Here is a 25941-nt window from a genome sequence, read left to right on the forward strand (position 1 = left end):
GTAAATTTAGAAGGGAACAGACATCAGCTCTGGCTTTTAATTAAATGGCCATATCCCTTGTGTGTAGCCTGTAAAGTTCAGGCAGAGCTGTTGTCTGTTGGTAGGTATGTGTAAAAATTGTCATCTTGCCTTGTGAACAAATTGAGTATTGAATTCTTAAATCTTAATGACCAATTTCTTTTGTTCATTCTCTATATTTTTTTTCAAATAAAGTATGAGCAGTTCTTTGCTTACCTTATAGAGAAGTAAGAAAAAAACTTTGATTTTTGTACTGCTTTCCATCTGACTGATTCAGCTTTTGAGTCAAAGTTTTGGGAACAATTTCCTTTTCTTTTATAGCACTTTGTTCCTTGCTGCTTTCCTAGGATACCGTGCATTTGTGGGTATTTCAGGAGGGCAGGTCTTGCTCTGGACTGGGAATAGGAGCTGCAGGTTTTGCTAATCTTGCTGGGCTGGAGGTTGGAATGAGCTTTATTTCAGCCCAGTCTCAGCACGAAGGGTCAGTTGACTGCTTGTTCTCCATGCAGGGAGTAGTGTGTTCTGTAATGTTACTATGGTTACATCCCAAATTAGAAGCTGCACTGTTAGTGCTTGAAAGGCTGCCACCTATTAAGGCTCCAAGGAGTAAGTTAAGATGTAGAGGCTGTGTGAGGAGCAGGCAGAGTTACTGTGACCAGGAGCTGGAGTGCTCAGCGAGTCCTGCACGGGAGGGAGAGCGGAGAGGAGGGGGCTGCTCACAATTCCCTGTGCCCCTGACCACTTGGAACTGAGCAAAATGTACCAATGCAAAACAAACTTGGGGTGGTTTGGAATGTTCTCTTCAAAAAACTGGAAAAACTCTTTGTGTCATTTTGAGAGGGTGTTAGCACAGCTTTGTCTAACTGGTTTTATAATAAAGCCATTCAGTAAAGTTCTGTCTTGACAACATTAGCAGAAATTCCTCAAACTAATTTGGATTAATTGCAGTAGTCAGGCACGTACTGCTTGGCAACTTCTGCCCTTTGGAGTTGAAATACTTAGGCCATGGGTGACTTATCACTATTCCCATATGGATTGTGCATTTTGGATACTCAATGAATACTTTGCAAAGTTCATTTTATCATGGTAAAATGGAGTATTATATCAACTGTAATGTGTTGAAAACCTTTCAAGGGACAGTTCAGAATGATTAATGACAACATTTTCAAGGTTGGTTATTCTTGTTTTTAAGCTTTATTTTTACCTTCTGGAAATGTGTTAATACAGAGTGTCATAAATGCTTAGTTTTAATTTTCCATGTTGAGAATTATGTATATGGCCAGTGGATATTCTGCTCCTTTCTTCAAAAATAATACTTCTCCAGTAAGTTCATCTAAAGTGGAGACAGGGTTGACAAATACTTGGAATTTGCTTGGCTACTTTGAGATCCCAACATGTTTCTTAGCTTTTGCAGACATGTTTGTAAGTGAAGGAAAGTAGCAATCTAGAAATGACCACAAGTGTCAGTATTGCCTGCCTTATTTTGCTTAGTAGATTTTCACCATTGCTTAGCTAGTAGTGAAACCCAGCTTTTACATTTGGTGCATTTTTTATAAATGGTCAAGATTTCTAATAACACCCAAGCCATAAACTTGATGATTTCATTAACTACTGAGTGTCATAACTTTAGAACCTGAATGCAACAGTCCAGATCAATCTATAGAACTAGAAGTTCCCAGTTATTACAAAACATGTATCAGGTTTTATTCAGTTGATTTTTATGTTTTAGTCCATAAGGAATATAAGCATATCCCCAACTTCCCAGTTGTGAGAGGGTGAAAGTCCAAGTGATGTTTTCAAGTCAGAAGGGTGTTTCTTGGGAAACATTTCAGGGAGATCTTCTATAATTTTCAAGCTTGTATTTTTTTTATTAAGTAAACTGATGTTCTAGGTGTCCAGCTAGAATTCTTTCTGTTCTCCTATCACAGCTTCCTTAGAGAAGAGGAGGTATGGAGTGATTCAAAATTCACTCAAAAAGCCAAAGTACGAAATATGAAGTTTGGTTCTGCTTTGATTCAGTTCTGGTTTTGTGTGTTATGCAAATGTATATGGACCACTTTCCAGATGTGTTTCTTTCCTCAATATTGTGTTGTTTGCTTTATCATATCTTTTCTTTCTTCTGTGTTCCGATTTTTCGTATCTTCCCCCAGGCTTTGCATGCGATTATTGCTGATCTCAGGTGCTCAATGCAGATTTTATTCTTCCAGAGGTTGGACAACATAATTTCATTTGTGTTGTGCAGGATTTTTGGTTTTGTGGTTCTCCCCTGATGAACTGACAAGCCAGTGCCAGCAGTAATATTTTCTGCCTGTCACAAGTGTTGCTTTTGCATTCTGAGGAGAGCAGGGGCTTTATGAAGCTTTGATTCAGCACAGCAGGGGAGAGGAGGCCAAGCAGCTGAAGTACCAAAATTCACAGGCAGCTTTCAGTGGGAAATGGGCTGGTGTTTTCCCCCTTCCCTCGTGGGTTGTTTCATCCTCCTGCCTGCACTGGGTGATTAAGGTACCCCTAGCACCCACCCCAGCATGAGAATTAGAAATCAAACCTCCAGTTCTTACAGAAAGTGGGACTCTCATGGGAGAACTGGTACTAAATATCCAATTTCAAAGCATGGAAGATGGCATGAAGGAAGATGGCATCCTGTTGGTGATAATAGGCACCAGCTTTTATGCAGAGGAAGGAAAATATCTTGTTCCAGTTGCTGCCACCTGTCCAGGCCTTTTATGCCCCTTTTCCCTCAGGCTATTTTCAAGCTCTTGAGGCATCCCACACTTTTTCCCCAATAACTTAGAGAGTCTTGGCTCATCAGGCTGAGTAAGGGATGCAGCCATCCTATCCTACCCAGCACTCTTCCATGCATGAGGAGCTACCTAGGTTTTGTGTTTGTTTTTTTTTTTTTTTTTTTTTTTTTTTTTTTTTTTTTTTTTTTTTCTTTTGTGTGGGACCAGTTAAGAGATTAGCAACTGTTCATCCTCTCATTAAGTTTTTTCCCCAGGTATGTGGTTTGTATAGGAATATGGAGACATTTTGTTTGCCTCCACAATTTTTAGGACTGAAATTGGTGAGACGTTTGTTTACTGAATGTTAAATAATGTGAAATTGAAGAACTGGACTTTCAGAGCTGTCAGAATTTCCTGTGACTTGGGTTGAGACCTGCACTGACTCTTTCCATCTGTCACATTTGCTCAGTAGCTTTAGTATGTTAATTCCTGCAGCTCCATCCTGGAGATATCCTCATTTACAGCTAATTCTGGGGGACATGAAAGGTTTACAGCAGAAATAACAGAGATTTAGGAAGTGCCTTAAATGCCTGAATCCTTTCCTTCAAGCAGAGATGCTTAAACTAGGAAAACCAATAAAATGTGTGGAAAAAAATCCTTTCTCCAGGGACTCAGGAGGTCCTATTCGTGTAATAAATTTCACCAATATTTGTTCATAGCCAGCAGAAAACCTGGATCATAAAATGGAGAATAAATTCCCTTTTAAGAGAAATTCCCTACTGCTCTTTTTTTTGACATGTTGGAGAGACTGAAATTTCTCCAAACACTTTGCACATCACCCAGATCTCACTGAGCTGCTTCAGCCTGGCCAGCTGGGGATGTGTCCCAGCTACTCCCCATTTTACTGAATGTTGTTCTATCTTCTTGTTTCCCTGAATTTCATGTAGTTCCCAATCAGTGGAGATCAAGCTGCAGACTTTCCACTTCTAAAATTCACATTAAACTTAAATGATACCATTCCTTGAGCGCTTCCGAGGAAAAGGAAGCTCTGCTATGGAAATAATGGATTTTGCCTGAATAATTGTGTTCATAATTCCTTCTGTAATCTGTGTAAGACTCTAGATTAATTTCATGAGCCTGAGGATTTTTTTTCACATAAATTACTAATGTAGAGTCAGTAACCAGGACTCGTAGTCCTCAAATACTTGATTTAGAGGAAATCCTCAGGGTCTGGTTTGTATAATGTAAATTGACAGAGAATATTGATTGAGAACTAGAGAATTCTTATTATTTTATGCTATTTTAAGCTATATTTCAAACTGAAATTCCAGGTGGTTTATTTTCTGTAATTTAGTGGCTTCTAAGAGAAGAAGAAATCAGAGACAGCTCTCTTGCATCTTGTCCACCTTGAGATGTAATATTAAGAATAATCAATACATTCTGTAGGGAGGTGTGTCTGTAAAAAAAAATACTGGTTGTATTTAATACAATAATGCTGAATTAATAAAATTTGTCCTCAAATTCAAGATGATATTCTTCTGTTAGGTATATAACCTTGCAGTTCATAATCAGCATCTGCAAAGAGTTCTATTGTTGATCTGTCTTGCTAAAGTAAATTCATAGAGAGCATTTGTCATCTGAAAAAACCCACCCCGCTTCTCAAAAACATACAGAAACCTGTCATCCTCTTAAAAACCCCACAAAATCTCATGACCTTGGATGATGCTTATTGTAGACTCTTTGAAGTCTTTTCCTCTTGAGAATTTGTGTAATCAAACATTCAGACGTCTACAAATGCTTTTTCTCTAAGTTTTGGTTAATGTTTACTTGTTTTATCAATGTGCAAGTATTATGGTTTACATTGCATATCAAAATATTGAACTGTGGATGAGACTAAATCTGACCCACTTTTTTCCTGATTTTTTTTTTCTTTTTTTCCCCTCACACCTTTGGATCTCCATGTTAGGTTTTGCCATGGTGTTCCTTATTTTGCCAGATATCAAAAGCCCTTCTGTTGTATTTCTAGGTAACAAGCAAAGTAATAAATAGAATAAAAATTCCTTCTTTATTTTATAAGGCCTGGATACAGTACAGAAAGGGAATCCCTTTGTTTGAGAATCTAGGTCACTTCATAAGGAAAAGATTTCCCTTCTGTGAAAAATTTACATTTGCCATTTTCTTTGTTTTTTCTTTTTCTGTTTTTCCTTTCGATGTGCCACAGTCTGTACTCGTATGCTGTGTTTGCCTAATGACAAAAGGTTGTTTATTCCATGTAATGAAATGTCACTTCTCTGAGGTGCACGGGAGGAAGGGAGTGAGCAAGGAGATATGTCAGTAAAGTGGGAAATGCTGGGTGCAGCAGGAAAGGTTAGAGCAGCTCTCTGGAATCCCTGTTCTCCTCTCCCTGGCAGGTTGGCTGGGACCAGAGCCAGAGTAAAATTGGCTGTGTGTATGCCCAGGATGATGCACACCATCTCCTGAGCCTTGTGCAGTGTCCTCCATGTGGGAATGGAGGCAGCAGGCTGCTCAGAGCAGGCTGGTGCAGCCCTGGGTGCCCTGTGGCTGATGGCTCTGTGCAGAATTTCCTGCTGTTCTCAGAGCAGGGCTGAGGCACTGGGAGGTGGCTGCAGGAGCTGCAGCAGCTTGTGCTGGGTGCCAGGGCTGTGGCCTGGGAAGGAGGTGAGCAGTGCTTCTGAGAAGCTGCCCTGAGCTAAGGAAGGGGTGAAACCTGAGACATCTCCATCATCTCCAGTGGAAAATGTGCTGCCTGGAAATACCCGATCCCACTGATTGGGATCTGAGGCTGATAGTAACTTGGGGTTTTTCTTAAAACAGCTTTCAGAGTGGTAGTGCCTTCAGATGTTTCTTCCAACTAAGCACTAGTCAGTGACAGAAATGTCTGTTGGAGGACATAAGGATTTTTGCTCTTCCTCCAGAATAGGTGCACATTCATTCCCCCAAAAATATGCCAATGCAGAACCTGCAAAATAAGGAAGAAATACGTAGTCTGGCATTAACTCTGGATTAGTTGCTTTTTCTTACATTTTCCAAATGTCTTTTTGGAAGCACAGGAATAAGTAGAAAAGTGTGAGTCTCTGGTCTGTATACAAATTATCAGCCTGTTGAGCTACATGTAAAATTACTCTGCTGCCCTTGCTCAGAAGGTGATGCTGCTGTTTTGTTTTGGTGCTTTTCTTGTAAAATGGAGCACGACCTGACTAAGGCAAGGAAGTTATTGGATGAGTCTCTATGAAATTGAATCTGTTTGTGACTGGTAAAGCCATCCTAAGCACGTACAGAAAGTTCCAGGGTGTCATAACAGAGGAATCTTGTTACACTTTGTGTTGTTTTTTTTTTTTTCTCTCATTGAAATCTTGGCATTGAAAGCCTAACTATATTCCAAAACATTGTCTCCTCTTAGTGGTTTACTATTTTTTATTTCCTGCCACTTTAGTGTTCAGTTTTCTGGACTGAGGGGATTTTACTTTGCAACACATTGCTGTAGGAAAAAAAAGAACTTATTTATTTTTTTATGACTGACATTAGACTTTGCAAAGGTGAAACAGCTATTTGGAGTACCAGGACAGATGTGAGGGCTGAAAGAGAGCTGAGGAGGTCTTGCTGCTTGTGGCAGATTTCCTTCAGATAAACTGTGAAATCCCCAGGATCATCATGGATGACTGATGGTTGCTAACATGTGAGGAGCAGAAATAATGGTTGTAGTGAGCCTCACCTGTGAAAGTGCTGACTGGCAGTCTGCATCTCCTCTGGCTGTTCACAGTGGGAGGTTCCTAAAGATGAATTTGTGTGTATATGGGTACAGAGTGAGAGGGCACAGCCGTTTGAAAACTTTCAGAACCTGTTTTGTGATGCATTTTGGAGTCTGCCCGTTTGTCAGGGGTTATTTTTTTGCAGCAATGGATGAAGCCTGTATATAATTTACAGTGTAACAGGAAGATCCTAAAATCTGTTGGTTTTGTAGGGCACTTATCCTCATCTTTGAATAGGCTGGCCCTCACTATATGGGATTGTGCCAGTTGACCTTTATTTAAGAGGATGCATTTATGCACTACCAAAAATACAGCTGAGAACAGTCTGTGATAAACCAGTTCTCCTAATGCAATGCTAGGAGCTTGGAGATAGTCTATCTAGTGTATGGATTGTGTTTAAAATGAAAAAATTAAAGTTGAATGCTGTCATCTTAGTGCTTTGAGAAGGGCTTAATTTAATCTTCTATACTAAAGAAAGAAGAATAATGGGGAATTTAGATATAATGCCAAAGGAAGCTGAAAGTAGAGGCAGAAGGCCAAATGGAAAAATTCCTCTTTTGTGATACAGCCAGAAGCCTTCCTGTATTTTAACTTAATGCATGATTTATTGCCACTACAGTTAGTTTTTGATATGACCATGTAACATCATCAGCTTTTGTGTGCTCCAGCAGGGTGGTATGAATGATGTGTTTCTCCAGGTTACCAATACCAGCAGCCATTTGCACAATCTCTTTGGTGTATGGTATTACAGCAATAATACACAGCTCCTGCTGAAGCCATGCTGGCACTAAAAACCTTGAAGACACTTCTTGAAACATCTCCATTTCTCAAGAAGCACACAAGTAGGATGCTTTGTTGCTGTGATGCAAATACAGTATATATTATTCTATTGTTTGTCCTTAATATACGAGTCTGTGATGTGTGACTGGGATGCTTCTCGGTCCCAGGTGCCTTTGTTAGGTGATGATTAATATTGTGATGGTGTTGTTTGGTCCCCCTGTGTGATTTCTTTTGGAAGGAAATCAGCCATGTCCATAGGCTGTATTGCTTTTGGCAAAGAGCCAGGCTTTTAGGACATGCTGAAATGGAGACAACTGAAACTTTAATCTATGTTGTCTCTTTGTTCTCTGGGTATAAACCAGAAGGCTCTAATTTGTTGTTGTGTTTGGGGGATTATTACGTTGGGTTTTGTTTTCTTTAATTTTGGAATCTATAGGATAAGTATAAAGGCTTAATTGAAGAAATACAGAATTTTGGGTTCAGGTGGCTGCCTGGCTTTCTGCTGACATGTACAGTAGTGTGATTTTGTGCTCTGTAGTAGTGATACCTGCAAAATACTTTAATGTTTTCATCTGCTTACATCTGTACCCAGGGAGGGAAACTCCAGGCCTTTTGTAGTTACCCAGTTGCACTCAGTGGGAATTTCTTCAAGAAGGGGGAATAATAAATGTTTTGGTCTAATTTGAGTGCTCCTTCTTAATTGTAAATAAAAGAATATTTTAATTAAAAACAGACTTGTGGAATGAGAGTTCTGCAATGAAAAGTATGTGTTGGAATGGATCTCCCAGGGAAAGCTGGAGGCAGAACTGCAGGGCAGGGTGATAAATGGCACATAACAGCACCAAACCCTTTGCATTTTTATGGGGGGTATTTGATTACGATGCTGCGTATGAAACTTGGGCATCCTGCAGCCAAAGAGAAGGTAGTCTAGCAGGCAGTTTTTGTCAGAGCTGCTGTGACTGGTGTGAGAGGAATGCTATTACTGCAAATTTTGGAAATGCTGACTTCAGAATATTGTACTGAGAAAAATAGGTTAATGATGTTGACTCTAGGTGGGAGAAGCCACTTGAGGACACTGAAGAGCACAAGTTTTTTTTAAGTGATGTTTTATTATATTAAATATCTAAGCTCACCTATGGGAAGCTGCAGGTAACTCCTAAAGTGTAATATTAAGGTTGAGGAACAATTCATACACTGCTTAGGAACTTTCTGCGTTTGAGGTTTGTGTTTGAATCCCATATTGCTTCTGTGCCCTGTCTTAAAATGTGGGAAATGATTCCAAGGGTGCCTTTATATTGTTGAAATCGGAATATAAACATTTAAATCCAACAATAGATATGTTGTGTTGGCGTCTTTTGTTTTACTTGATGCAAATGTGTAAAGTCATGGGGCAGAATGAAACATTGCAATCAAATGTCAGCTGTGGTCATAATGTGTAGTGTATATAGAGTGTAGTGTAGTGTATGTAGTATCGGAGTTCTCAAAATAAGACTTTTTCCTGGGCACCTTATAGCAAGCCTGGCCATTGGAAATGTAAAGTATTCTGTTCACAACAGCTGCTGTCTCTGATTTAGTATTTTTAGTGAAAAAAAGTTCATTCACAACATGACCAGTAACTTCCTGTTTGGGGGCAGATTTTCCAGCTACTTGTGATAAAATCTGAGCATTGCTCAGTTTCTGTGAACACATTATCAGCCTGTTAGCAAGAACTGCTCTGGAAGGGCAGCCAGGCTGGTGAGGGTAACAGGGCAACAGGACTTGTAGCACAAACCCTGTGAGGAATGACTGAGGGGGCTGGGGGTGCTCAGCCTGGAGAAAAGGAGGCTCAGGGGTGACCTTATCACTCTCTGCAGCTCCCTGAAAGGTGCCTGCAGTCAGGTGGGGTTGGGCTCTTTCTCCAGGCAGCACTGACAGAACCAGAGGACACAGTCTCAAGCTGTGCCAAGGGAAATATAGGTTGGATAGTAGGAAAAGGTTTTTCACAGAAAGAGTCATAAAGTTCTGGAATGGTCTGCCTGGGGAGGTGGTGGAGTCACCATCCCTGGATGTGTTCAAAAAGCCTGGATGTGGCACTCAGTGCCATGGTTTAGTTGAGGTGCTGGGGCATGGGTTGGACTCGATGACCTTGAAGTCTCTTCCAACCCAGTCATTCTGTGATTCTGTGACTGTTCTGGGGCTGCCCATGGGGAAAGGAGATGGGGAGCACAGTCTGGGCTGGCAGCATGGGAGAAGTGGCACCCCCAGGTGGAGGTGGATTTGGTGCAGAAAGCTTTGTTTGACGCTTTTGTTGCTCTTCCCCTGCATTTTAACCTTGCATGTGCTGTGAGTATGTGCAGTGATTGACCAACATTTCACAGGGGGCTGTTCCAGTTGTACAAGCTGTAAATGCAAAGCTCAAGTTCAGCATCTGAGGAAAGGGGAAATGACTAAATTGTGTTCTTGCCCAGGAGAAGTGATACCTTTTGCTGCCAAAAGGTATCACTATGATCAGGGGTGCTTAGCTACAGTGTTGCAGAACAAAAAAAGGTCTGTTTGCCCATTGTCCTCTCACTCCTGTCCTCCAAAAAAACCTCTGCTTACATTCTGATTTGATTCACTCTCTGTCTTCATGGCAGACAACATATTTTCTTTCTTTCAGTCTGTTTATTTATTTTTTTTTAAATGAGTTAAAGCAATAAAATCTGTAGAGTAAGAGCTGGATAGGATCTGGAGGGCCTGTGAATTGTAGTGTTCCTTTGGTTAATTTTAACTTTTTTTTCCTCATATGGCAACTGAAACTGAACTTGTGAACTGAGACAGCTGGGGCAGGACAAATGTTGAGAGGCAGAATTCTAGTTATCTTGTAAGCAGATTAAAATATCCAGTTTTCTCTGTCTGGGGAATTACAGGGTGTGGATAATTGCAGCATGTTCAAGTCCAGAAATCTTAACACTTTTGTGCTGGACTAAAACTCAGAAGTTTTTGCAGAGAATTACTACTCTGTTTCTAACTTGCTTGTCTCATATTGTGCAGATCTCTCTCTTGTGTCTCAGTATCTTGTCAATAGTTTTATCACCAGCAGCCAAGACAGTGAATCTGCTCTGTCTGAACAAGACAGTTGGTTGATCCAAGGGCTTTAACCAATGTCATGCTGGGGTTTCACTACTCTGTTTGCAAATGACATAGATAATTTCTGTAATACACTTACTTGTTCCTTTTTCACCTATACCTACTGTTCTATCACTTTGCTGTGGGCATCCCACAAGAATCTCTTGGGGTGCGCTTGTGTAAAAGTCGCAAAGTCAATAATACAAGAGTTGAGAAGAAAATCTGAGATGGCACAAGTTTAATGACTGGTATTACTCAGCTGACTGCCAGGGTGTGGTTTAGTATTACCAGCAGCTTATTACAGTTACAGCAGATCTTGCAATCATCACCTTTTGGGCATTTAAAAAAAAGTACCTTTGCCTTTTCAGCTGAATTTGCATAGCAGATGAGCTGTTGTTCATCGAGGGAGCCTGGAGTACAAGGCACTCTGCAATTTGGACATTTTTTTGCCCTTTTTCTGGCCTGTGGCAGTTCAAAATAGCCCTTTCCATATCCAAGTGGTTACAGTCCCTTGAATGCTCACATCCACTGCTGTCATCACTCAAGCCCTCATCTCTTGGCTTGTTTGTTACAATTTGTTATAGCTGCAGCTAAAGCTTTTGATCCTGAAAAGCACATCTTTGAACTCAGCAGTGTTTTTTCTAGGCAGCACAAACAACTTGGAGTTCATTGCTCTACTGTTCAGCTTTGCACATTGGCTCCTCCAGGAATTCAGTTTCAGGATTTTTCCCCAGATATTTTAAGTTTTGCTGGGCCATTACTTGGAAAATTGCTTTCATCTCTCTGCCCATGACCACCCATGATAATTGTGTTTTCTTGCAACATAATGTAATATATAAGCATAGTGCTGGGGTTGCTAAAGCTGGTGAGGTACAGAAGAATAATATTGAAACTTGTTTTTAGTGAATAGAAAGAGAAGATCATATCAGGATGAAGTACAACTGGGAACAACTGGTGCTGGATAATTTGTTGAACAAGCAATCATGAAATAACCCAAGGTCTTTCAAGAGCTGCCCATGTATTAGAATTCTAATGCAGCATCCCCTGTGTTGTAGCAATGGGAGTCAGTATAAGCAGACAAAGGCTGGAAAGAGCCTCAGCAGTTTCTGTTGCATTGAGATGTTTGACAGCATCCCTCAAAGTTATTCAGTTACTTGAGTCTTGATTCATTTTGGTTTTTTTTTTTTTTTTTGGGATAAATTTTGATACAGAAGTCAAGGGTCCATCTGTATTCATTTGGGCACCTGCAGAGCTTTTAAAAATATTCTTCTCACGCAAAGCATTTCATGAGTCTTTCCAGAAGTTGCAAAGGAACCTTTCTGAGGTCTCTTAGACCTCTGTTTTTGTATTGCTTGCTCACTGGGTGCAGGTGTAAGTGTGGTCTTCCTGCTGCTCTGTACTGAGCAGCATTTTCTGTAGTCTAACTGTGGCTGTTCCTTTGAATCCCATTTCCAAAGGTGAATCTGAACACAAAACCAGTAGTTCTTCTCTATGTGTTTGGAATTTGCGTGCCAGTTGTGCTGATGGGCAAATGGATTGCTTGAGCCCCATATTGTGTGCTATTTCTGATAAAAACCACTTCCTGTGGGTGACCAGTGCCTGCCCTTAGAGGCAGTAGTGAAACTACATAGTTCTGAATATGTCAAGGTCTGAGTCAGAGACTCAAACAGGAGCCAATTGCAGTAAATTCACAATTAGATGCAAATTCCAGTTCTGTTGAACTGGTGTATCCTGGGCTGATTGTGGCATGCAGAAAACCAGTAGGATAGAAACTTTATACCTGGATTTAGAGAAAGATGAAACAATCCCTTAATACTCAAACTGTGCTTCTCAAAACCCTCTCTGGCTGCCAAGAAATAACTGTGAGGCTGGCTTAGATAACTAACCTGAAGGGAAGGAAGCCTAAGCAAAAATACCGTTTTAGTGATAACTGCCTTTGTCTTTTCACTCAGTTCATGGAAATGAATCATTAAAATGAACATAGGAAGGTATAGACAAGCCTTTATTTTTCAAACAAACAAACAAGTCCTCTGGAGTTCTCAGGATTAAGAGTTCTTGTTTTTGATGAAAACAGCTTATCCCCAGGAAAATGGAAGTGTTTGCATGTTTAATCTTCGCTGCCAACATCTCTCTTCTGCTCAAAAATTGCTATTTCTATAGCAACAGTTTGAATTTATGTGGCTGATGTAAATTCAAGACAAAGTTCTTAATTTTACAGATATTCTGTACAAGGATGGAGCTCTAGTACACTTCTGAGAGGACTCTTCAGAGGGGTTGGATAGCTTAACTTTGGGGGTAATGGTTTTAAAGCATCTCAGTAGTTGTGGCTTTGATTAATTCTTTTCAAAAGCTTCTCCAGTGATTTCCATTATTGTTATTACTGCAGCTTTTTTACTTGCTTTTGTTCCTAGCTGCTCACTAGTCACTACGATTTTCTTTTAGATTCAGTTGTGATTTGGTTTGTTTTCTTTGCAGAACCAGAGTATTTCCTAAGTTATCAATAAGCAGTCCAGTTAATTCAGTCATGTTTAAAACTTATTTCTCTTGACCTCGTAACAAACAAGAAATTTCAGTGATCTTTTTAAATTCAGTGACACTCATTGCCAGGTCTAACCTGCAGAGACCCATCAGTTCTGTTTATCATGTTTAACAGAGTTTCCAAATTTGAATAAACTTGTCAGTTTTAGTTCTGTAATGGATTAATAAAGCACCAAATATCTAAGTGAAAGTTGAATTTGCATGGTGTGGTACAACAGGTGTTAATGTTTGAGTAGTCCCAAAGCAGCAGAGTGGAACCAGCAGAGTTTTATTTGTGCCACCCTCCTCTGGTTTCTCCTTTCCCCCCTTCTCCATCCCTGTAGTGCTGTGCTCATTCTGATTTCCCTCTTTTGTCAAATTTGGTATATGGACGTCAATATTTGGAAAACTATAATGAGACTTCTATTACCTTTGCAAGATTGACATTGAGTTTTGTGGCATGAAACTGAATTTCAGGATTGGAAGCCTTCTATGCTGGATAAGACATGACCTAATATAATACACTAAAGGTTGGACTCAATGAGCTTGAAGGTCTTTTCAAATTTAATGATTCTATGATGAGTTTTGTATTTTGAAATAAACATGTTCTATATATTTTTTATCAGTCCTCTTTGTCTTGCCACATCAGTTGTTTTGGTTGTGCAGGTATGAAAAAGTGAATCTATGCTGGTATTTTCTTTAGGTAGCTGGTATTAGGAGTCCTTTGATAAATACTGGTAAACTATTCTTCTGTTAGAATTTGTTCTGTAAAAATATCTTCAATTCTCCTTAAACTCCCACTCTCCCTTCCAGAAAATAAGAAAGTTGAAACAATAGAAACAGTAGCAATGACCTTTTCATTAATATTGCAAACAATGGAAGTGAAAGCAACTATAGTATTAGAAATGTTTGCACAATAAATTCTGTTTTTTTACTGTAAAGTTTAAAATTAGGAAGGCAGTTAAAAGCTTGCAATTTATTATTTAAGTATGTCTTGTGGGACTGCATGCAGATTTGTGTGTGCATATAAATATAAAAATAAATGATACCAGTTTGATGTATAAATAAAAAGATGATGTGAAACACTAGTTAAAATATTACTAGAATTTTCTTGATGCAAACATAGATTAGAGAATTACTGGGAAGGCTGCAGAGGCAGAGCCACTGAGTTGGATTATTTTTGACCCTTTGAAAAGCTTGGATTTTTTTCCAAGGCTTCTATGGGCTTTAAATTTTTTGAACAAAGCTCTATGTTTTCAGAATCCAATTTATATGAAATAGATGTTTCTATCAGGCTTCAAGTAGGGCATCTGGACCAATTTTTAGATACCTGCTTTGAAGTCAGCCCTTTGTTTGGCTGTTTGTTCGTACATTGATATATGCAATATTTAATTTATAGTAAAGTTGTCTTCTTTTTAACTATGCAGTTGTTTTGGGTTTTTTCATAGTTCTTCAGGCTGGCTTTACTAAAATTTTCAAAGGTTCAATACTTTAAGTCAGGAAATTATAATAGAGTTACTGGTAATTAAAGTAGGTTTTTACAGTCTCTTGTACCTCAAATTGAATAGATACATTGAAGGCAGTTCTTAAAAATAATTGTACAAGCTTGCCATCCACAGGCACTTCTTTTCTCTCTCTTTTGAATTTGAGTTTTGCTGTGTTCCTCTTCACAAACAGAGCTGTGTTTGGCTGAATTCTCTCATGGCTGGAAGCTGCTCTGTGTTTGACATGCAAGCACTTGCTAACACTTCTTGCAGTGTTACTTTTTGCTTCTGTAATTTTCAGATTTTTTGGTGAAATTCTGTGACTAATTTAAATATTATTAAGGAACAAGATAGTAATTAAATTTACCAAATTAAAGCCACAAGATGGCATCAAATTGTAAACTCTATCCTTTGCTCCTAATGTTTTTGTAAAGGTCAAAATACTACAGGCTCTTATGATCTCTACTGAGAAACCAGTTGGGAAAGGGAATATGCAATGAAATAGTTTTTCCTTCCACCATTTGGACCTGTAAAGCTGCCATAAGATATCTTTAATAATTAGGTTTTAAACAGGGGAGTTTATTTTCTAAAGTGTAGCAGGAGTTACTGTTCAGGTAATTTTTCATTCCAGTTGGGAAATGAAGGTAACCTAACTATGGATGTTAATGTTCATTTAGACCTAAGAAAACCACTAAGTATCTAAAATATAGGAAAATAATAGTTGGGTCCTGATAAATCTGTCAGGTAAATATTGTTAATGGGTAATTTTTTGTTAATGCACATAATAGCTGTTTTTAAAAATTGTTATTTTTAGAAAAGTCAAAGAGGTTTAAAGAGAGAGGTTTAAAACCAAGAGGTTTTAAAAGGTGTCTAAAAGAAAACAAACAACCCCCCAACAGCCACTCTCAGGAAACTTAAACCCAACCATGGCTTTACTAACCACAGGTACTGAGCTGTTTCCCACTCATCCATTGCTCTGTGAACCCAGTATTTTTTAGGTGTTTAGATACAACAATGCTAAATAACAAAAGGAATACACTAAACACAAAAACATGGTTAGGCAGAGATATTTTAAATGTCTGAAATGACAAGGAACAGAAGCACTAAAATGAGTCCCACAGAGAAGCAGATCCAGCCCTGTAGGGAAATGAGGCAGTGAGGCTCAGGCAAGTCTGGAGCTGATGACATTCTGTGTCAGGGTGTTGCTTCTGAATGGTTAAAATGTAAATCATAAGTAAACTCTCTATATATAACCTTCTATGGTAAATTAGCAGAAGTAAACCAAGTAATATGTTTTTGATTAAAAAACAACGGTAAGTGGTTGTCTTAAAGAAGATTTGTATTTTTCAAATTACATGGTTTTGTTACTAAATTAGTTTCAACTTATGAATATTCATAATATACTCCTTAACAGTGTCAAACAACTTATGCATGAGAATTAGGTATGTCATTTTCGAGCAAAACTGTCTAAGTATTCAGAAATTTTGAGGAAATGAATGTTCTTTAAATAGCTAAACAGTGATTTCTGCTGCTTGTGATGCTTTGGGTACAGCTGCATGAACAAAAGCTCCCTTAGCTGGAGTTCAAATTTGCAGCGTGCTGGTTACTTAAAAGGAGCTTTTAGATTATAAATTTCACATGAGAAGATTTGAAATACCTTTGTGTGTGCTCAGTGAGAAATAACTCTGGCCTTTACAGGGAATGAGAGTGTGCAAACCAGGAGTTGCCTCTGAGTAGCAAATCACCAGCAGCACCCCCTTTGTGTGGTTGGATGAAGCAGCTTCAGAGGTTACTCTGTCAGATGAATACTCTTTTTTTTCTCTGGGAGAAATCCTGGCATGGACTTCTCTGGGTTATACCTCCTTAAGAACAGAGCTGAAATCACTGTGTTGTCATAGGAAAAGCTTGTATCTCTATCTGAATGCTTTGGAAAAGCAATAATTGTAAATCCAAACTTAGCAGGACGAAGGAAAATAACAACAAAATTATCCTGATAATGACTTCCTTACTGACCCCATGTTTTCCTCTCCACTTGCGGGTCTTGTCAACCATCACAGCTCTGTACTTCTGTTCATTTCCTCACCTTAGTAGTGTAGACATTTCTCCTTACAAATCTTCTGAGAAATGTGGGGGTGAAATATTGATCAGAGTTTCTTTTGCTGCATTGGCTGCAGCTTTTACAGAACAGGAGGTAGTGGTTAGATCACTGAAAATTGTAAAAAGAGAAGGGGTGTAAATCACCTCCAGAGGATTGATGGTACACCTTCAGTCAGGTGACAGCTGAGCTTTGAGGATACCTCAATATCAGGAGCTGTGAGCTGAAGGATGTTCATTCCTGAGATTATCGTAGTCTGAGGTACAAAGTTATACATCTAAAAGCTGTACCTCCATAATTTATTGATTTGCAGGATTTGGTCTTGCAAACAGAATGGTCATAGGCATGGAAGTGGTATTTACTAATTTAAATGAATTTATTTCCTACTATCAATCAGATATTTTTATGTGGTTATTTTCTGTATTTTGTTTTTCATTTGGAGGGATGTATTTTGTTTCAGTTTCTCAAAGCCTTCCTGTTTTGTTTTAGGCTCCTGCACTAAGTTTCCCATAAATCACTGTAGGGCAGGCAGTTCAAAAGAGAGTGAAGAACCCCCAAAAAGATAATTTGTCAGTTATTTCATTAGGCTCATCAAACCACTGGTTTGGCTTTGGTTCTTGTTTGGTTATAATCCTTCACCAGTTTCTCTGCAGCAGCTCCTGGGTGCCTCCTTCTCTGCAGGCTGTGTTTGAACCATGGGAGGCACTGGGTGAGTGGCAGAGGAGGCGGCAAAGCTGCACTGCTGATTCCAGAGGGGTGGAAGGAGGAATGAAGGTGTGGGACAGCACACAGTACTGCTTATGCATCTAAACTGGATTTAGAAACTTGAAAAACTTGGCATTGCAGGAGTTGATGTTACTTTAGCTTGATAATTTTCTTTACATTTCATCAAGTACTGTGAATTTAAGGAAGTGTTATGGGGGAATTCTTGGTTTCTTCGAAATGAGTGACTAGTGCAGCACAGAATCATTCTTTTGACACAGAACATGGTATCTTTCTACAGAAAGAGGTGAAAAAAGTTTTATTTTTGCTCTCTTGGAAAGTGGAAGTAAAAAGAAAGATGGTGTTTCTCAGTTGCAAGGCTTGTCTCAAAGGTAGTCAGCCTTTCCTGCTGCTCTTCCTCTAGAGTGTGGTAGTATTTTCATTTTTATAATTTTCTGAGTAATTATTGTGAAAGGACATTGGCAAAAATACCTTTCCTCTGCTGCTATAAAAGTAAGTCTTAAAATAACATGTACTGACTCAACTGCCCTACATAAATGTTGGTATTTCAATAATCAGAAAAGAATGCAGCAAAATTTGGGATAGACCCATTATTTGCAGTGCAGGGTTAATTAAACCCTTATTCTAAAGATTAATGGGAGGTTGCTGCCTGTAAAAGTTACAAAAGCTGCTCACTGCACCAAATGTCAGCTCCAGCTTATTGAAACTAATCATGGGTGGCTTCACTAAGGCTCAGGGAAGAGAGGCTTTGAGTAAATTTGTGTTTTCTATGGGCTTCTGTGGGAGCTTCTATTTGTACTTCAGAGATGATGAGATAAAGAGTTTTAACTTTCATGATGGAAACTTAAAAGCAGCTCCTCTAAGTATTATTTAAATCATGCAGTGAGCCCTCTCATGAGCTTTCTTTTATTTTGCATTACAAAACACACTGTTATTTATGCATGGAGATAGAAGTCTGATAATGCCTATTGGAGTCCTTTCCAACAGGTTTTCCTCTGAGTGGTATCTCTGACCTTTCTCAGTGTCTCATGCTTGTAGGATATCTCACATAATGTTTTAAGTAATTTTCAGCTAAAATCCGTGGTTTCATGTTAAGAAGGTTTTTTCCTGTCAGCTCTGCAAATAGATGGAAGTGGCTGGAATGTGCTGCAGCTTTTTAGCATGTTGGTGCAATGTGTTATGTTCAGGGAGGTTTCACAGCAGAAACTGAGAGCAGAATTTTTCTTGCAGGAATTGTGTTGCTCTGGAAGCAGACATGTGACCTCACTGTTTTCTTTGGTGCTGTGTTGACTCTGGGGTGCTAACAAGAATAAACAGTAGTGCAGGTCTTTTGTGTGTTACATTAAGGTAATTGGATAAGACATGAGCAGAACTAATTATCATGAGAGTGCTATTTCTGGGCACTAAAACTCCTCAAGTCAGGAATGAATTGCAATTTCTTGGTCCTGGTTTTCCATCCAAAGCATGAGGGGATCTTGTTTGGAAATTTCTACAGCCACTTGCTTATATTTACATTACTAACCCTTGGTGAAGGTGGTAGTAGGTAAAATGAAACAATACTGTAAATAGGAAAAGTTTATTTGAATGTAAAAGTTTATTAAACTTTTTAAAGTTAAAATTAAAATATTAAACATTTTAAAGTTAAATTTTAAAAAGTTTATGGTTGGTTAAAATGTAAGACTGTAAAAGTTCGAGATTGTTTGTCTTCCCAAAAGCTAAAAAAGGCTCTATAAAGAGTTTGGAATATTTTCTCTATTTTCTTCCATCACTTGAGTGGAAACATACTGCTCTCATTATCATGATACTTTCAGTACCTCTGTGGTTATTTAAAAACTCGTGTGCCTGACACAAAGCTCAGCTGATCATATTGTTTTTCTGTCTTTCCAAAGGAAGGTGCATCTGCCAGAAAAACACAAACTCCAGCAGCACAGCCTGTGCCACGACCAGGTAAGGTGGCCACTGTCCCGTGGGCTTCTGTCCCTCATGTGCATGAGTTTCTAAGGAGCTCTCTTTAGAACTTCAGTAAGCTCAAGAATGAAGTACAGGTCATTTATTTTTGGCCTTTAATTGTGCATAAATTGGAAAAACCCCATAGCCTTTTGTTTAATGTTATACCATGGGACTTGGGGTCATTCTCTTGTTGCCCAGTTAGCCCATTGAAAAGATGCACTGCTGAAATTAAAAAGTCAAGACCTTCTCTTGGTTGTGGGCTTGGTATGTCAGCAGTTAAAATTTCACAAAATTCCCACAAGAGCTGGTTAATACTCCAAGGATAAACAAACAGAATACCTAATCTCAAAATGAGATGTATTATTACTTCTGGGATTAATATGTCAGAAATAAGTAGTTCTCTGAATGTGTTATCATTACTTCTTCACACTTCTTAAGCACATATTTGTAACGGGGCCAGAATCCTCAACTGGGTTTTTAATTCCCATTCAGTAAATTTTGGCTGCCAAGTCCACTTATCTGTCAGATGGAATCTCGAGTTTTGATGCAGTGGTGGGCTGATAAATGTACTTTGTTTAAATAAGAAACCCTTAGGATGAGTTTTTAGAAGCATGTAAGACCAGTACATGAGAGGGACAGTTCTTGCAAACTGATGTGCAGATTTGCCCCTGGTTTACATACTTTGAGACTTTAGTGGTTTGGTGGAAGAAGGTCTCAAGTGAAAGGTGCTATTTCAGGACAAGATGATGTTATGAAGGTTCTGGGGACATTCTGGAGGTTTGGAAGCAAAGCTACCAGTTAAAATGAATATACTTTTTCTAGAAGTACTGCTGGAATACTGTATATCCTTGTTGAGACTCTAAATGCTTGCAATGTGTGCTTTGCTAATTCCTTGAGATTTGTTTGCTGGATTTAATGCTAAGACTTAATGTTGTAAAGCTGCTTCTTTCTCCCAAATCCATTCTAATATTGAATGTTCTCAGCATGCCCAAATGCTGTTGTGCACAGATTCTTCTGTTTGGTTATTTTGGAACTGGAAAGGTCATGCTGCCTGTCATACTTATCTCACTAGCCCCGTTAAGCATCCTAATGCAGATGGAGTTGACAGACAGCAGTATGAAAAGGGTAGAAGTGGCAAGAAAGGAAATGTGACTGAGTTGTCACAGTCCCTGCTGCTGGCTGTGACTTCCTGGGCACTTCCTGCCAGCAGCGTGGGCTTTGTACATGACAGAGGTGACACTGATAGTGCCCTGCTCTGAGGCCAGCCCCATCCATTATCTTGCATCTACATTGGAAATTGGAGAGAGAATACAGAAGACAGGTGGAGTCAGAAGAGGTTTCTCTTTCTGCCTGTCCTAGGATATTTTTGCATTTTGATATTTGGATATTTTAAGAATTCAGCTGTTCTATTCTTAGCAGTCAAAGCAACTAAACCTGCTATTTGCAGGAGGATGCTGCTTTGCACATAGGAATCATTAATTAAATTAGGCTAAACTGTTGAACAGTAGTGATTTGAGGAAAATGCTTGAGATGCACTCTTAAATGATATTTCTTGATGCCATTTTGCATTACCAACTTTTCTCCTTACCTGTCTTTGTACAGCTATTTAATTTCTTACAGATGCTTATTCTCTCTCCCCCTCCTTTTTGTTTAGATGTTTTTCTCCTTAAGGCAGCTGGTTCTGCCCATAATTTCAAGAATATTTTTACTTTAAGGAGATACCTAAATTAAAGAAAAAAAAAATCACTGGGTAGGTAAAGTTCATGTAGTTCAATATAGTGTTGCCAATTATATCTGTGCATTTGACAGTGTCAGGAAAAGATAATTAAGGATATGGTCTCAATATTTCAATAATGGCAAGTATGTGCTGTGAATATTTATACTGTTCTAGGAAGTTTCTGAAACAGTTGGTCATAAATAAACATGAGCAAGTTGGTGCTAAGCAATTGGAAGTCAATTAATGAAATTTGTCATGCATAGTAGCAGTTGAGACTTGAGTTAGTCTGCATCAATCTCTCTACTACTCACCATTTTCTGAATTAGGATAAACATGGATGATGATGATGATTACCGAGTGCTACACTTCTCTCCTGAAATTAGGGCTCCTGAAAACTGAACTATGAAATGTTCATTTGGGGAAACCAGGCAGGTCACCTGGTAACCAGGGAATAGCACCAAAGTGAAGAAACAAAGAGGCTTTTCCACTTTTGGAATGCAGTGTCTCCTCTTCTGAGGTGGTTACAACTTGGAAGACTGAAGGGGAAACATTTTGCTGGAGAAGTGGGGGACAGTTCTTTGGTTTCTACCAGTCCAGCAGTGATTTGGTGGATTTCTTTGGTGGTTGAGGGTAATATTGTTTGTGGATGGGTTGGTTTTTTCTTTTTCTCTTTTTCTTTTGCTTTTTTTGGTTGCTTGGGTGGTTTTCCCCTTGAGTGTCAAGCTTGACTGGATCTGGCTCCTGAAGACCTCATTTAACTCAAGCTGCAATTCAAAATTAACCTGAGTAAGCCTGAAATTCAGGTTTTGATTGTTGAACTTGTATGTATGTTTGGGATGGCTAAACCCCATGGATGTCATGTGCAATAATAAGTACTAATGAAAAACGACTGAACTGAAGATCTACAAGCAGCATTTTCATGATTTCTGGGAATTTTTGTGCATGGTGTCGTGTCCTGGCCTTTTGTGGAGGATGGAGGGGGATGAGTGCCTTCAGTAAAACTGGGAGAGATTGACTGAACTCTCCTAATACCTGCTTCAGATGGTCAAAAACTGTTTGTTTTCTGAATACTCATGCCCAAATTATAAATCCCTTCTTCATCTTAGTGTCTTCCATCTGTAAAAATGGTCTAATGACTGTAGTGTGACTCTTCCCTACTCACTCCTGCAATTAGGCAGATGCTTTGCAATGACATTTGGATTGATGTTCTAGTCATTCTGCTGTATCTTTCGGTGTTTTTTTTCTCAGTTTCTCAAGCAAGACCCCCTCCAAACCAGAAAAAAGGTGAGTCAATTTTAGTTACATGATCCTTTTCATTTTTGTGTGAATTGTGCCCACATTTTCTTTTTTTTTCCCACCTGACACTACAAGCAACAGTATAAGCCAGCCATGGAATATATAGCATGTATTCTGTATAGCATAATAGCATTCCATTGTGCTAAATATGGGTCCCACACATGTTGAGAGACTCGTGATACAGGGATCTGCTTTCTTGGTGAATGAAAACCTTGACTTCAGAAAAGCTTTACTACTGTTTTCCTTTACTATTTTTCCATGATGGGGACCTTTTAAGCAAGAGTTTTGTTGTGTACAGTTCCTTTAATGAAAAAAAAGGGGGAGGGGAGGAAACAACAACCAGAACACAACAAAAAAAACCCCTCCAGGCAAAGTCTAACTTTATTATCTCTACAGGATCTCGAACTCCCATAATCATTATTCCAGCAGCCACGACCTCTTTAATAACAATGCTTAATGCAAAGGACCTTCTGCAAGATCTGAAGTAAGTATCTGATTAGAACAACTGTATAACAATTTGTTTTCAGTTAGAAAGTTATACTAACACCTCATTAGTGATTAAGCAAGAGGGTTCATTTACTCTCTTGTGACAAGCTAGTTTTACAGACCTGAGTATAAAAGAAATTAATTCCTCTTGACTAGTAGGAAAAAAAGCAAAAACCTAATACAGAGTTTTGGCTCAGCTGTGACCTGTGGGCAGATTTAGGAAATTTTTGCAGTTGAAATGTGTGCAGTGCTTTTCTTTGATGTAACATCTGTGCAGCCATGTGCAAGTGAACCCTTCTATGGAAGAAGGCTGAGAGAAGCTGACCAAGGGAGCTTCTGGAGCTCAGAAATAATTTTGGGAAAGGACCTCAGTTATTGTAAAGCAGAAGGTGACCAGGTGGGCTGTATCAGCCAAGCATCCCAGCTGGTTGTGCAAACAAGAAATTTTTTCTGAAGTTCACATATTGTCATTAAGTATTGATGCAAATGCATCCAGGGAAATTTCATTGAGTTACTAAAACTTGTTTATCACATCACACATCTGATTCCAAGATTTAATTCATTATGGTGAACGAATCTTTCTGCTTGTCCAACAGATCATGGTTTTAGACTTGCCTATCAGTAAATATCAGGTAATTTTTGGGAACAGTCTTTTTCACAGAGAAAAGTTTTTTTCACTTTTCACAGTGAGAAAGTCTTTTTGGAAAGTATATCCAAAAAATGGAGGGATCATCTTTCTGCCACCTCCAGCACTCATCTTTCATGATACTGTTTCACTGCTTTTCATCCAAACCGGGCTGTGGTGGTGGTACAGCTTCTGCTGGAGTTGCCCTAGAATTGTTTAAAGTGTGCTCTGAGATACCAGGTACTTTCTGATCCACAGTTCCAGTTCTGTCTTAGTGCCACAGGCATTAAAGGTCCAGTGAGCGTACTGGGCTCTCAGTGTCTCTTCTGAAATACTTTCAGGGCAGGCTGGCTTTTAACATTGCAGTTCAATGTGCAAGCTGTCACACCACTGATCCAATTGGATTGACGGGGGTGTTGTTTATGTGAGTTTTTAATATTTAGGAAAAAAATTAGCCCTGGCTTTAAAAAAAAAGCCCTGGATTTTCCAGCTGTATAATTTGTGACTTCCTGGCACAGGTGTACCCAGAAAGGAATGAAGCCCCTGCTGGCCAAATGCCAGTGCACTCATGAAAATCATCTACTCCACTTCCTCTGCTGTAATTGGAGCAGAGGAGGGGAAAATAACCAAGTAAAATAAAGCTCATGGGGTTGAGATAAGGATTAGGAGAAAATACTTTAGGGACAAAACAGGCTCAAAACTTTAAAGGGTGTAAAGAAAACCTTATTAACAGAATTAAAAGGAGAATTATAAGAACTAAAATAAGCCTTTAGATCACCTTTCCTCCCCCCCAGCCTCTTTCTATTTCCCACCTACAACTTAAAGAGACAAAACATGGGATTTGGAGTCAGTTTACCACTTCTAAAAAGGAATCTTTCTTCAGTTCACTTAGGGAGAGGAGTCTGTCCTGCCGTGCCACAGGAAACAGTTTCTTGTGGTTTTAATTTTCACGAGCAGCAGCCAGCCAGGAAATCTGCAATTCTGAACTCCCTCCCACGTTTTGTCAGTCTTCTCACAGCTGCCTCCGTGGGTCACTGCCTTTTAGGGTGCCAGTTTTTAAGGATGAGCTGTTCTAATATAGAAGCAAAGGTTCTCTTCTTCTGTCTCTTAAAGCAAAGGTTCTCTTTCTCTGTTCAAGTCAGATCACATCTTCTTTCAACATCTGTATACTCCAGTTCTCTTCTGAGCTGCAGATGAACGCTGCATCTCCCCGTATGCTTTATGAGTTACAGGGAAATAGTCTGGTGCATTATATTCTCGCCTTAGCTTGCAAAAGGTTTGCAGCTCCTAAACTAGAGCATCTCTTCTCCTTCTTTGCTCTGGACTTTGGCCCCTCCTTCGTGCCATCACCTTTCCTTTGTTCTTCGGGAGAAGATTGGCGTCCATGGATTATATTTGTTCCCAGATTGAATTTTTCAGCACTGAAAAGGTTAATTTCTCGCGGGCCCTGCCTCGGGCCACGGCTCTCTGTGTTCTGGGGCCACCCCGGCTCTCCTCGGGGATTCCCAGCTGCAGAAATCTCGGGGAAGGGGAGGGGGGACACGACGGCTTCTCTCTTCTCTAGAAAGCAGGAAGTAACAAAGAGTTTTCTGTGTTTTTTTTTTTAATTTTTAAATATGATTTATAGAGGCGTGTCCAGCTTCTCTAATTGGCTTAGCAGTGTATCAGCCTCAGAGCCAGCTAGCTGCTGTTTCTGTCAGCTGTGAAGGAAGCTGTGATGTCTGTCATGGGGAAAGTCACTTCTCTGGCTGACCCTTTTCCCTCCTCACCAAAAATTCAATTAAGGCAAACCCAGGACAATTGGTCTGTCATGTCTAAGTGCATCTGTGCCAGGAGTCAGAGTTTTCAGCAGTCAACTTGCCAAGGCCTGTCCCAGGAGGATGCTCGCATTTAGAGTGCAGGAACATGATCCAGAACAACTGAAAGGGAGGGTTCAAAGGATGCCACTGCATAGTTAGCCTGTGTGAAACAGAAAGGGAGAAGCAAGGTATGTTAATGAATCAGAAGTGCAATAGCAGAATTCAGAAGAGTAAAATATTAATTTAGCCATGACAGGTCTAGCACTCTTCTGGAAAATATGCCACCTGGCCTGTATTTGTTTGCATTCAGATTTATGGAAGCACTTTGTTCAGGAATGGCTTCAGGGTTTGTTTTTGCTGTTAAGTTATGCAGAATGTAGAACTAGCCTTGATGTGGAGTGTGATTGATAGATATGTGATGGTTTTCCAAGGAAAGAAGACTTAGCTAATTTCTGCCTCCAAGTCAGCACCTTGTTTAACTCATTCCCCACTTGCAGCTAAATTTGACAGAAGAGCAGAGATTTTTCATTGCCACAAGTTTTGGGATAAAGAACTATTGTCCAGGTAGAAAAGACACCTAAATGAATCTTCCCTCCGTTACCCTTGCTGAGGAAGATGCAGGTAGATTTGCATTTCTTGCATTTCTAGAGATAGTCAGCCTGCTTGTATTTGCCATCAGAGGGGATTGGCGATACTGCAGAAGGAGGAGAGATTTTTGGAGCTGGAAGGGTAAGAGCCATTGTAGGGGAGACTGTGAAGAAATGTGGCAGAAGCCTGGGAGGATGATGCCCCTGTTGTGGCTGGGATATGAATATCTATGAGTCCGTGAAATGTGTCGTCATAAAGAATGAGAATTTGGGTTTCATAAATCAAC

General features: G+C 39.4%; 1 protein-coding gene across 1 annotated transcript in view; it reads left to right on the forward strand.

Annotated features, from left to right (window-relative positions):
* The window catches only part of CDC73 (cell division cycle 73), a 101569-nt gene that overhangs the window by 63063 nt on the left and 12565 nt on the right, over nt 1-25941 (forward strand). Inside the window, exons 11-13 of the mRNA XM_058808405.1 lie at nt 19084-19141; nt 22110-22145; nt 22554-22641. Coding sequence (XP_058664388.1) covers nt 19084-19141; nt 22110-22145; nt 22554-22641 — 182 coding nt within the window. The remainder of the gene's footprint in view (nt 1-19083; nt 19142-22109; nt 22146-22553; nt 22642-25941) is intronic.

This window comes from Ammospiza caudacuta, chromosome 7, assembly GCF_027887145.1.
Source record: "Ammospiza caudacuta isolate bAmmCau1 chromosome 7, bAmmCau1.pri, whole genome shotgun sequence".
NCBI classification, from domain to species: Eukaryota; Metazoa; Chordata; class Aves; order Passeriformes; family Passerellidae; genus Ammospiza; species Ammospiza caudacuta.